The sequence below is a fragment of the Athene cunicularia genome (assembly GCF_003259725.1).
Source record: "Athene cunicularia isolate RWA chromosome 3 unlocalized genomic scaffold, athCun1 chr3_part1, whole genome shotgun sequence".
Taxonomy (NCBI): domain Eukaryota; kingdom Metazoa; phylum Chordata; class Aves; order Strigiformes; family Strigidae; genus Athene; species Athene cunicularia.
Window position 1 is genome coordinate 15,297,696 of NW_020799097.1, and position 12,674 is coordinate 15,310,369.

Below are 12,674 nucleotides of genomic sequence, written 5' to 3' on the forward strand. Positions count from 1 at the left end.
GGGGGGGGGGGGGGGGGACACAACAAAAACAAAAACAAACAAACAAACAAACAAAACACAAAACAAACACCACCACCAAACAAAAAACAGAAGAGAAAAAACTTTTGGGACTGGTACATGTTAGCTGCTTTATTAGGAAACAGTAAATATTGCACTATTACAGAAGTGCTTCCTTCATCTAAGCATTCCTTTGGGTCACATAAAAGCCACGAAACACCTTCCTAAACGCAAAAAGCTGAATCGGTTTTGCACAGTAGTTAAACCTGTGATCTAACTTGATTAACAAAATCATATGAGGTTCATGCTCAGACACTGAGAACTTTCTGCTTGCCAAAAAAAATAGTCTTTTTCAGAAAAATCTTTTTTCCTATGGATTAATATGTCAATTGTAAAAACAAAGAAACAAAACAACCTCCAACATATATGCCTTCATGGTGGGACAACTTATTAGCATAATCAATAAATTGGCACATGCCCCAGAGACATATCAACAGCCCTTAATAGGAACAAGACCATAAGTCAAAAGCTGGCCTGGAAACTACCAAGACATTTCCTGTTTTCTTCTGGAATTTTTGTAAACTCCACAGGCATCGTCACAAACATACGCAGGCAGATCATGAGAAATCAGGAAACTACTGGGTAATTCATTAGTGTCTTCTCCCTTCAAGTTAACTGTTTTGGAAAAAACTACAGTACCACAGTATATTAAGAAAAAAAGCATGAAATTAAGCAAAACCAATGGGGCTGAAGAGTTACAAGTGATGTGCCTGTATCACCAATAAACCTTACCAAAAGCACGGTATATAATCTGGCTCATGATGATAGCTCGTTTCAATTCAAAATGAATCCAATTCTATTTCCCTCTAAACTTAGAAAGGCTTGAAGGGACCACTTTCCATGTTCTTTCAAAAGGCCAACATGCTTGAAGAACAGCCTAAACTCGGAATACCAAAAATAAGCATTCTACCCTGTCTTTAAAAGCAAGATAATAAAAAGAGTTTCCCTTCTTCATATGAAATATTTTCAACTTAAATCTATCACAAGACAGAGGTCACTGTGTTACACTAATAGACAAGAGAATTTAAAGCAAGAAGGTTCTGTCTTTTATCTCACTATGTGTCTGAAACCCTGAGACTATTCGTGTCTGCTTCTAATTTTACTTACCCTGATTTGACTTGCATCAGTGTATGAAAAATGTCTATCTATAATATGATCTATTGTATGAATAGTATGCTATTCTCATGTCAATAAAACATAATGTATTTTTTCATTAGATTAGGGACCAGGAACAATATTTTCTTTCCAGATGAAGATTTTGGATCTTATAGTATGTAAATTCTTTGATATTTAAGCTTCTTATAGAATACATAAAAGTCATCCTACAGAATTAGTAAAATTCTTTGCAAAAGAATGTGATTCATTGGCATTTAACTGTATAACAGCTGAAAATAAGCATTTAAATGGTTTCAGGAAACTAAAATGTATTAAATAAGCAAGCTGAGGATGCAAGTAGCATAAAAACCTTCCAGTTATGTTCCTGTTGCCTTTTTTCTGTTCTTGTTTAGCATGCAATTAACAAATACACTACTTCCTCTCTGCTAACAGCCTAAGGAGCTTAAGCTGTTAATAGTGCTAGCACTGAATGACTTGAGTGGTACAACATTCCTGTCTTTATCTTTAAAATGACAACACATGGGTGATTTACAACCCTCTTAATTCTTTTACAATCACTGGTCAAATGTACTGTGACCAATCCAGCTCTGCAAGATCACATGAGGGAAGAAATTACTGTACATAGAATTACGTTATCCAGCTTCACACTACACTGTCATCCCAAATGCCTTGAAGAGATGCTCAAACTGAGATAACAACTGAGGTCACATCATATCCCCCAGTCCTTGTGAAAGAAAACCATTAAAAGACACAACAAATGTTTCCTTTTTGCTATTTATAGGTCGGACTGGTACACAGATATATGATGCAGCATTTTTTGGCTAATTAAGAAAAATAATACATAAGAACCTGAGTGTGCCTGATTGAAAAAAGAGTTCTACCTTCGATTATATTCCACTTTTCCCAATATAAAATCTATTTTAATTTAATCATTTTAATTTAATCATTTTGATAACTTTAATATTCAGTTCATTCATATGATTGCAGATCTTCCCTATTTGGGTTGATTTGGATGAGGCTAATGACCATCAGAAAGGCTATAATAAAACTAGATAGGAGAACTTAGCTGTATGTCAGAAGTTAGACTTTTAAATAGCTGAAAAGCAAGAAACTGAAGTATCCTACAAACAGTATTATTCAAACACATAGTACTACCTGATTACACATAGAAGAAAAATTTCAACTTATAATAATTCATATTTTATATTGTGATAACAGCAAAAAGTCGTAGGTGAGGATCCAGAACCCATGCTATTGTTCAGACAGTGGAGAATATTACCCCTACCTCAAAGAGATACATCAAAAATGTCATAAATTTTTGTAGTCCAAACCATCATCAAACTGTTTACATGCATATAGTAGCCTGAAAGCTCCACTTTAACAGACCTACAGTCTCTCCATGTCAGTATTTGGAAAGCTAAATTAGAGACAGGCAGCAGTTCAACTAGACCAGTTACCAGATGTGCAGTTCCAGGAACTAGGACATAAACCAGTCAGACAACGATTTTAGCCTTGGACTAATGGATAGAAGGTGATGAAGCATTTTTAATGAACTGTCTCACTCTATATCTTTCAAAGCAAACATAGCCAGCTCTGAGTTGTTATCTTGTTGTGCATCACCATTGAGTATTACTGTAGACATGGAACAGAAATAGGATCTGCTGAACTCACTCTGTGAAAAAAGACTAGCTATTAATTATAGCCCACAGAAGAATTCACTTACTGCAATCACATACACTTACCCAACAGGGCATTGTGCCCATTGTCATCTGGCAGGAATCTTTTATCCACAGCACACACTAAAAGGTGATCAGGTAAATTTGGTGACTTTGCACCAACAAGTAAAAACCCTGATGGGACCTCAATATGTTCATTGGAAATTGAAACCAGTCTCAAATCTTTACCAGCCTGGCAGAAACCTAGAAAAAATCAATTCAATGTATTTTAAGTTGACAAGATTTTTTTTTCATTTAATACTCACAATTGTCTTCATTAAAGGACTTCCTATATTTTTAATGAAAAACAAAGTTGTATCGTCTGAGGTCAAGGGTAAGCTAAGAGATAATTTTCTTCCCCGCCTTTAGGTCAGCCATAAACAGATGCTACCAGTACAATAAACAAACAAAAATCTGAAAATGTACCGTGAAGTTTCTCTTGATGATGTTTTACAACCTCCATACTTATGGGATTATTTACTAACATCATCATAATTTAGGTCAGTTATTCAAAAATGGAGATGAGTTCTCAATATCTGGTGAATTTCACTGGCTTTTCCCGTGTTTTCAGATATTTTTTACAGCAATATTGAATGAGGTACACTTTAAATAGAAAAGAGCAAATTACCACATTCATGTTAGCAAACCCATGCCTGCAAACTCAACCTTTTAAAGGTCACCTTGTCTAAATGAACAGAAGTTCTGCCCTCATGCCAGGCATTCCAACATAGATGCTTATCTGACACACTGGGCAAAGACCCTGTCAAGTGTAAAAGAGCCACCAAGAACAATCTGGGAGGTATTGAACACTGACATTTTTAGGATTTCTGTATCGTATATACTATCTCATTCTGATGAATTGCAAGGGAAATGGGCCCAATCCTACCTTATTCCATAGGGCAAACACCTTCTGACAGCATGTGTATTGGATTTCTTACCATCAGTAGTGCAACATCCTTCTGGAGGAGGCTTCATCTGGTAGGAAACGGGAGGACTACTTGATTCTGATCCTTCTTCCTCCTCTTCTTCTTCTTCTTCCTCATTATCTGCTCTGCTGCCTGCTACAAATTATCACAGTATAAATGACTCAGACAACATAAAACAGGCAACAAAACAATGAATGAACAGGGTGACCCAGTTATAGAAAGTATTACAGCAAACTGGATTCTCTCCTCTTGACAATGACTTTACTGCTGCCAACTCTTAAGATATTTGTTGTTTCCTTAAAACTCCAACTCCAGTCATGCTTACCATAGAAAAAAACCCTTTTAGCTTCTGTGCAAAAAAAAGTTCAAAAGCATGACCCACCTGCACCTGAGAAAGTAAAAAATAATAAAAGACAAATAAAAAGAAGCCTCAACTTACGGGTTTGGGATTTTTTTTTAAATTTCATTATTTTTTAAGCTAGCCTCATGATTTTTAGAGGGCTAAACTCCTGGTGTTTGAACTCTTGCTGATCAAAACAGTGTAACTGTATCCTTTGTTTGTATTATTAGAAGCCAATATAAATCCAAAGCCATTACTTCTTAACACTTTAGAATGTCCTGGCTGCACTCCATGTACAGATTTTGTTAATTAGGTATTGACCATGTCCTTGATGTTGTACAGGAGACTGAAGAAACGGTTCCTGCTTGAAACTAGGTTCACCACAGATGATGCCACAATAAGAACACTTAATTCTCAGGCCGTCTGTCTTCTACCAGAATCCAGAGTGCTGAGCAAAGTACTGCCACCCCCTGTACAACGTCAAGGCAAGGCAGATGTCTAGGAAGATGATTCACAGAAGCCTATGCATGGACTGTGCTAGTCCATGAGGCAACACTGAATGCTGGAAGGAAGAATACATGATGTAGGCTTAATTTTTTAAAGGTTTTTAGGTGTTTCTTCTCCAGATCCTCTGCTGTAAACTACTTTTCTGGGGCACCGTCTACCTAAATCATCATTTTTACCCAATGGCATACTTGTTAAGAGAATTGACCTGCATTTATTGGTCAACATTTCAGCCTTTAAACTAGAGACTGCTTCTTTCCTTCTTTCCACCCATAGGGCAATAATTTTTTCATGCATTACGCAACAGCTCCAGCAAAACTTACTGAGCAATAACTCCATTCCCTCTTATGTCTCAGACACACTCATGGTAAATGGGACAAAGCTGGCAAGCAGAGGAGTGCAACTAAATGGTAAATGGGGAAAACACTTCTACGGATAGGACTAAGGAGAATTTCAGACCAGATCCAGCCTTACATATGACAGAGATAGGGGAAAAGTACTAAGTGAACACAGTGGGTCTTAAGTCTTCAGCTTCTAGCTTCTTGACTTCTGTAGGGATATACCTGCAGCAAATACAAAGAGCTTTCACTGGCAAGATTGCATGATGGAGGGTTGCAGGTACATGAGGATCAGCAAGAAGCTGAATAGCTGTTTGGACCTGGGCAAGTAAAATAGCAGTTAGGCTCCTATGTTCCTTTGTTGATTCAGTTTATAATCTTGAAAAACAATGAAGCACACTGCAGTCGTCCTCCAAAGCTCAGTGTCCACTTGACATACGCCCTTTGCTTCAGCTCACTTTAGACCAGGCACTCAGAATCACATTGGATATGTTTTTATTTTATTGACAAATTATTGTAGAATCCGCTAAATAAATATTACAGAATTAGGGAGGAAGCTGAAGAAAGTAAATCTGGAGTTTGGTGACTTGTCTCTAAAGGTTATTAAGACACCCCAATCTAGAAGAGGATTTGAAGGGTATATTTACTTTTAAGTATCTAAACATCAAGCTTCAGTCCTGGTGCACACAGATAAGGGTAGAACATTACACATGACCGTTTTAAGGATGTAGTCTAAAGACAAAAATGCTGAAAGTGAACAAAGGGAAAAGTGAAGCTCTCAGTCTTTGCTGTTTAAGTCAAGGGTGAGTTATGTCTCCTGACTTAATCTTGATTAACATCCAAATGCAATGCAAAAGGAGTGAATCAGGGTCTCCTCTCTTTCCCCACACTCCCAGCCATGAAGTTCCTTCCTTTCTCTTTGTGCCACCTCTGACACTTACAGGAGCCTATGCTGAGCCATCCCAGCTTGCTAACTCAGCAAAAACCAAAGCAAACAAAAGTGACTTTTTTTTTACTGGGTTTATGTATTAAAGTAGCTCAGTGGAAGATCCAAAAAATACCAGAATTGATAAAAAGGGAGAAAATAGGAAGATATGACATGACAAGATATGACAGGAGTGGGGGGAGCATTGAGTGGGATTTTCCCCTTTGGGCAGTGGTAAACTGTTAGGTTTGTTCAGCCATACAGGTAATTTCACATTAAAAAAAAAAAAAAAGATACAGACAAAAAATGGAAGTGGACACTGAGAAATAGGACAGCTATAGCACTCTCAGGTCAAAAATGAAAAGAGTACAAGAGCAAATATGTACCTATAATAGACAAGAATGACCTCCTGTCATCTCTAAAGGACATCATTAGGGTTTCTGCTGCTTGTTTTTAAAAAAAGCCTACATTTTCTTATTCCATTTTAAAGCAGGGCCTTTTCAAAGAACTCTACATTTGCATGTGTCTGTTCCATATCTTCTTTTGTTAAACAATCCCAACAGAACGCACAACCAAACATTCAAAACCAGAGACAAGATGGTGACAAAAGTGGACTCAGTACCATAGTTCTGATGTGGTATGTTACAGAACTAGGCAGTTGTCTGATGCAACTTGATATAGCTCCATTAAACCAACAGACATACTGTGAAGATTAAATTTAAATTTATTCATAGATACCATAAACACCATTCTTTTCTTTAGTTCTTTTCAGTTCTCACAAAGGATTTATTAAACCTTTATGTTATACAGTTGTGATTAAGACTTTAATTTCACATGGAAAATTCTTCTCTCCTTAAGGTATAAATATAAATTAAGTTCTGGAAATATTTTAATCCACACACAATTTTTTCTCAGTGGGACTATTCATAGGGCTAGTATTATCTGCAAACAGTGTCAGGGCTTAAATGAACAGGCACAAAATATATTGTATCCATGGACAGCCTCCTTAAATGCAGATCAAGGAAGGAACCAGTTAACCACAGACACAAGAGAGCTGCCAAGTTCACGTCAGAACGTGGTGCTGCTATCAGGTGTCGAATACAACAATACTCAACAATCTCACTGCAGTGAAGCCAACTGCCACACTGCTGCTCTGCATTGTTTCGCCATGCCATTTCCTACCCTGGACCCACTGAAGTCCCAGTGATATTGGCAGTATAGGACTTGGATGCTAACAGAAAATTGTTTGTCATTAACTTTTGAAATCAGCTTCAGACCTCTTTGGCACAGACATAATGCATAGGCTAAAAGATGGCAAAAAACAACAATGAGGGGGGAGGACAGGGGCTTATACAAGACCCCAAGGATGGCTCTCTGCTTCAGATGGCTCCTGGCCCTCAGAGCACAGGGATTCATGTAGGTAGAAGTGGAAATTTTAATTTATGATGAGGCTGGAGTACATGATGCCAGGTTGCAGACCCCTCCCACCTGAAGAACAACCTAGGAAAAACTCTATTACAGGTCCCTTCAGAGATTCCCTTGTCTGAAACTTTCATGAAAGGAATGTTCTCTGCCAGGCTGTTGTGAGACTTTTAATTAATTACAGTTCAATTCTGTTTCCATTAACTGCAAAGAAAACAGAATCAGCCCTTCAAGGTTTGGAAAGTTCTTTGAAAGCCTTGAAAGAAAGAAGTTACAGAAGCGTGAAATTGTGCTTTTGTTCCTGAACAATGCATCTGCCTCTGTAGCACCTTTCCCAACTGATGTCATAATCCATTTTGTGACATCACAGTTGGTTGCCATGGAAAAGTTTATGAAATCCTCATAGAAGGGTGTGATAGAGTAGCATATATATTTAAACAATGAATGTATATTCATTATTATGTCCTACATTAGCAAAAAAAAAAGAAAAAAAAAAAAAGAAAAAAAAAGACATGACTAACGATGTGTGAGCTGTGAGCAGATTTACTTTTTAAGCAATGTTTTCTCAGCTGTTACCATGAGGTAATAGTAAAGAGTTTAATCTCTGCAAAATACTTTTATCTACTACTATTTGGGCTATTTTTTTTTCTGTTACTGTAGATCGTTAACCATTATGCATTTTTCATTACATATATATCTAAGCCACCTTTAGCAAAGTATGAAGGGGAAAGCAAACCTGGTCAAAAGACAAAACACCATCCTGGTGACAGAAATGGCTAAATAATGAAATTATTAAACGTAACTTTGCACCAACATGCCAGTGTTCTTCACACACCAGTAAACTCACCAAAAACGGTGAGACCACTACACATAACAGCACACCAGAACACCAAATAGTGTCATTAGTTTGCTTATCAGATCTATACAGTTCATTTAAACTATACTACTTTCAAGAAAAAGAAAAGACTGAGCAAACGAAAGTCAGAAAGCAGGCTTCTCTAAACGAACACAAAAATTCAGTGAGAAATCCCATTTGTTGAATACCAACTTGTGCAGCATTTATGAAAGAACACATCATAATTTTTTACCTTTGCAACCACAGAATAGCTAAAAATATTATGCTCAAACTAATTAGAAACCTTCTTAAAAGATAAAAATATATCTGCTATATTTATTCACAATGAAAATCAGTTCTTAGCATATATCTTTTAGAAACATATCATGTGTTTACCAACACTTTCAGTATAACTTTCAGCAGTGTATGATAAATTATAGGATAACATATTTATGTTCCAAATCTCCAAAGATTTCTCTACACATTTAATGGAACATTTCCCAGTTCTTCAATTTATGTATATTGATAAATCTGAGCAAGCAAGGGGCTTAATTTTGTCAAAATAAAAGACGACGTAGCTTGTATTTTTAATCCAATTCTAATATATATATATATTTGTAGATCATTAAAAATCCAAAGAAAAACTTTAAATACTTTTAGTTTTCTGTATTCTGATTTGAAATGTGTGTGCTGAGCCTTGGGAAAGCAAACAGCAAAATTGTATTTAAGTAAAAATATAAATTCCACTCTTTCCTACCTTCCAGTGATGACAGTTGCTGTTCAGCTTCCAAATACAACTGAGAAAAGATTGGTCTGGGAACCAGGTTGTTTGAGCGGAGAGAGGCCTCAATAGAATTATGCAACACTTCTTCAAACCGTGTTGTCTTGAGCTGACCAGCGTAAGAATTTCCCATCTTCTCAAAAAACAAAACAAAACAACCAAAAAAAAAGACAAGAAGAAAAAAGATATTTCAGTTTTAGCACTCAGAACTCGATCAGTGCATGTTGATGTCAGACTACAACATTTCTCATGAAAGAGAGAAGCTTCATTGTCCACAAAGAAAGGCAAAGGAAAAGAACATTGACTGCAGCAGTCACTAAGCAGATCCTGCTGGTAAATTACAGGAAGTTATCTAAATGTAACAGCTTTCTGTAATTCAGCAGAAAGGCAGCAAGCTTTGACACCTTCTTGAAGATGTGGCTAGAAATCTGATTCGAGTAATTCCTTGGTTTATATAGCAACTGGGAAGATGCATTTTCAACAGTCATCTGTTAAACAGCCTTTCTGGTTTATATTATTTGAACAGAATAAACACTAAAGGAGCTGAGGAATTTGCACAGTTTTTAGTATTTATCTCTGCATGGCCCATCATGGCTGAAAACGCATGGCTAAAGCAGTTCAACATATCTTTTAGAGGTGCTGCCTTGTAAACAATGGAGCACTGCTGTAACTCAGATATTGTGAAATATAACAGCTTTTCCTTCTCACCTTAAACAATATTTTTCCCTGTAAATATGCTTTTTCTGGGTTGGTTTTGGGGTTTGGTTTGGTTTGTTGTTTGTTTGGTTTTTTGTTGGTTTTTTTTTTTTTAGAAGGAGATATTATCAATTATCTACTTGATTTTGCATTTAATTATTAGGACTTTACTGTTAGTGAAACGACATAATTTATTAATTCTGTCATTGAGGAGTCAGTCTATTCCAGCTGAATCTCTCACATACTGAACTGCCGCATGCATTCCACAGTGAATACAATGAACTGGTATAACCAAAAGCCAAGTCAGCTTTCTTTTCCTATTACAAAGTAGCTCTTGCCCTGGGCCCCATGTCCTTTACCTCCTCAAGTAACTGTGAATAGAAAGCATGAAATGCTTCCTGTTTGTGGCAGTAATTCCTAACCACTGAACAGCCCCTCCTCAGCACTGGGTACTGCCTGGGAAATGAGCCTGTTGAGAAGCATCCTGTAGGAATCAGTCAAGCAAAAGAAAAAACTACCGTGAAACCACATACTGCTCTTGATGGAAAAGGGCTTTGAAAGGAACAATATACAAAGTTGACAATCTGGATATCTTTTTATGACTTTGTAAAGCATATTCAATATTATATAATCATATTTTTGTATACTTGTATCATGTTTACATATAGAAGCACAATAACATAAAACAATGGGGGTATTAATTAAAAACATGATCTAGATTAAAAGCAGGCACTAATGACAAAATATTCGTGTATATACACAAAAACAAACAGAAAAGTTGCAGTGAGAAGTACTGATGGTGAAGTGTAAATGGGAAGCTGCAAAGCCTGTTAGTGATGTTCTGTATTAATATGGAAGCAAGGATGTATCTTCTCTTCCAACACAAAAAGCAGATTACAGTTCGCTTTCTGCACTGATAGGAACCCTCTGGCTCCTCTTGTTTTAAGTACTGCTTCACCTACACCAAACACAGCTGAAGACAATGAGAAAAGCCTGACATCAGTATTGCCCTTAAAAAGCTTTATCAGAGGTGTATGCAGGAAACCCAAGGTCAAGCACTGAACTGAATTATATTAAATTCTGTTTCTACTCAAAAGCACTAGAAGATGTTCAGTTCTAATTCTAATCTATATTTCAACCATTATATTACTGTCACATACCTTGATAACAAGGACAAATAATTATCAAGATACCTGACAGATATCTATTTCATTTTTTGCTCTTTTAAATTCCTTCCTATATTATGAACTCATATTTTCTCTTGATAGGTTGGAGACATCTGTGGGCTCAGGTACCTATCTCTACATTTTCAGGGGCAGGTACGATATGGTTCTACATGACTGTTCATCACAGTCTTGAAAGCCTGGACTAAAGAGAAATAAAAATTCATGAACATGCTCTCAACATGTTAACATTCAAAGTTACACCTTCAGGTAGGGAAGCAGCATTCAACTATCATTCATTCCACACACTTTCTTACATAGACTGCTTTATTTAACTACAGAGTCAAAACATGAAAAATTCATGTAACATCCAAAAGACTTTTTGCACTTAAAAAAAAAAAAAAAATCACTGACACAGTGCAAAGAGAATATCCAGAAGTTTGACTGCAGTGGCAGAGGTTTGTCTTACAAAGGGCTGGATTCTACCTGTTCTCAACATGACTGGGCAAAGCAGACTGGATATTTTGCAAATTTATGTACTTCTTCAAAAATTTAATTAAAGCACATGATAAATAGGAAGGTTTTTTAATTCATCCAGAGTGAGACAAAACATTCTGAGACAACTTGGAAGCACTATCAGGCAAATAGGCAGGCAGATTGCCTTGTGCAATGAAGATTTACTTGCTCTACTGATCATTATCTGGATCTAATGTTTACTGAAAAAACACATTTCTGTTTGTAAACTCTGTTCCATAGACATAGTCAGCTATTATTCTGTACTGTTTATTAGGAACAGAAATAGATATACCATTTACAGGGATTTACATACCTTCTCAGGATTTATAGAGCCCACTAGTGGACAAAACAGAAACCCTGTATTTAACCCTGACAATGGCAGAAGCCAGCATCTTATCAATATGATGTCACAGATAAGGAATCAATGAAGATGAAGTTATTTGTGCAAGGGGTGGGTCCTGGAATCCTTTACAATATAAGCATGTTTGTAATTCCAATGAGGTGCTAATTTAATTATGTGAATGCATTTGTAAAATGAAACAAATATATGCTTTCTGGACTTGTACACATGGTAAGCTCTCACATACCTGTGGGATCTTACAATTACAGTGCCAAACACAATTATAAGTACAGGAACATACTTTGGAAGATGTGATAAGTATTTCATAGCCGTTTTTCATCGTCAAACACACACACACCACTGGAAGCAGAAAATGGGCATTGCAGGAGTTTTTTTGCCAGCATCAGCCCAAATTTGCCATTCAGAGTGACTATCAGTTGCAGGAGAAGTTACTTCTAGGAAGCAAGCAAGGGAAAAGCTGTTTCCCACTATCTCTACAAATGGCTGTCATCCCTTCTTTTCTTTAAAGCGGCTCAGACTATGGTACCTGAATTGTCACTTGCTGACTCCATGGCACCAGGAAGCAAAGGCTTTGAGTCCTGTTTTCTTGCTTCAATGAACTCAGCATTCCCAGCCCAGATTTATGTCTTTCTTGGATACAAGTGGGTGGCACAGGCTAAACTTCCAAATGCTTGTGAAGTTCCAAGATATGAACAAAGATGGTGACCAGATCTATTAAAAAAACCCCAACACACTGACACAGAAGGATAGCCCTCGACCCCAACTACTGATAAATCAAAGGGCACCTCCCTATCACACTTTCAGTTTCCATGGAGAGCATGCAGAGAAAAATACTTGCCAATACAAAGGGGAGAAAAAAGGGAAAGATCTGGATCTGGAAGAGCTGCTTAAAACTATGATAAAAAGAAAAAAAAACCACACTGAGGAACTTGGGAGTCTAAGGAACAACTGCATATAAAAATGAAGCAGGTCTGGCCAA

At 36.8% G+C, this 12,674-nt stretch overlaps 1 protein-coding gene across 1 annotated transcript in view; it reads right to left on the bottom strand.

Annotated features, from left to right (window-relative positions):
- GREB1 (growth regulating estrogen receptor binding 1) overlaps positions 1–12,674 on the bottom strand; it is a 103,913-nt gene that overhangs the window by 50,467 nt on the left and 40,772 nt on the right. Inside the window, exons 2-4 of the mRNA XM_026846506.1 lie at positions 8,936–9,092; positions 3,827–3,949; positions 2,916–3,092 (exon numbers count right to left, since the gene is read on the bottom strand). Of these exons, the coding sequence (XP_026702307.1) occupies positions 2,916–3,092; positions 3,827–3,949; positions 8,936–9,092 (457 nt within the window). The remainder of the gene's footprint in view (positions 1–2,915; positions 3,093–3,826; positions 3,950–8,935; positions 9,093–12,674) is intronic.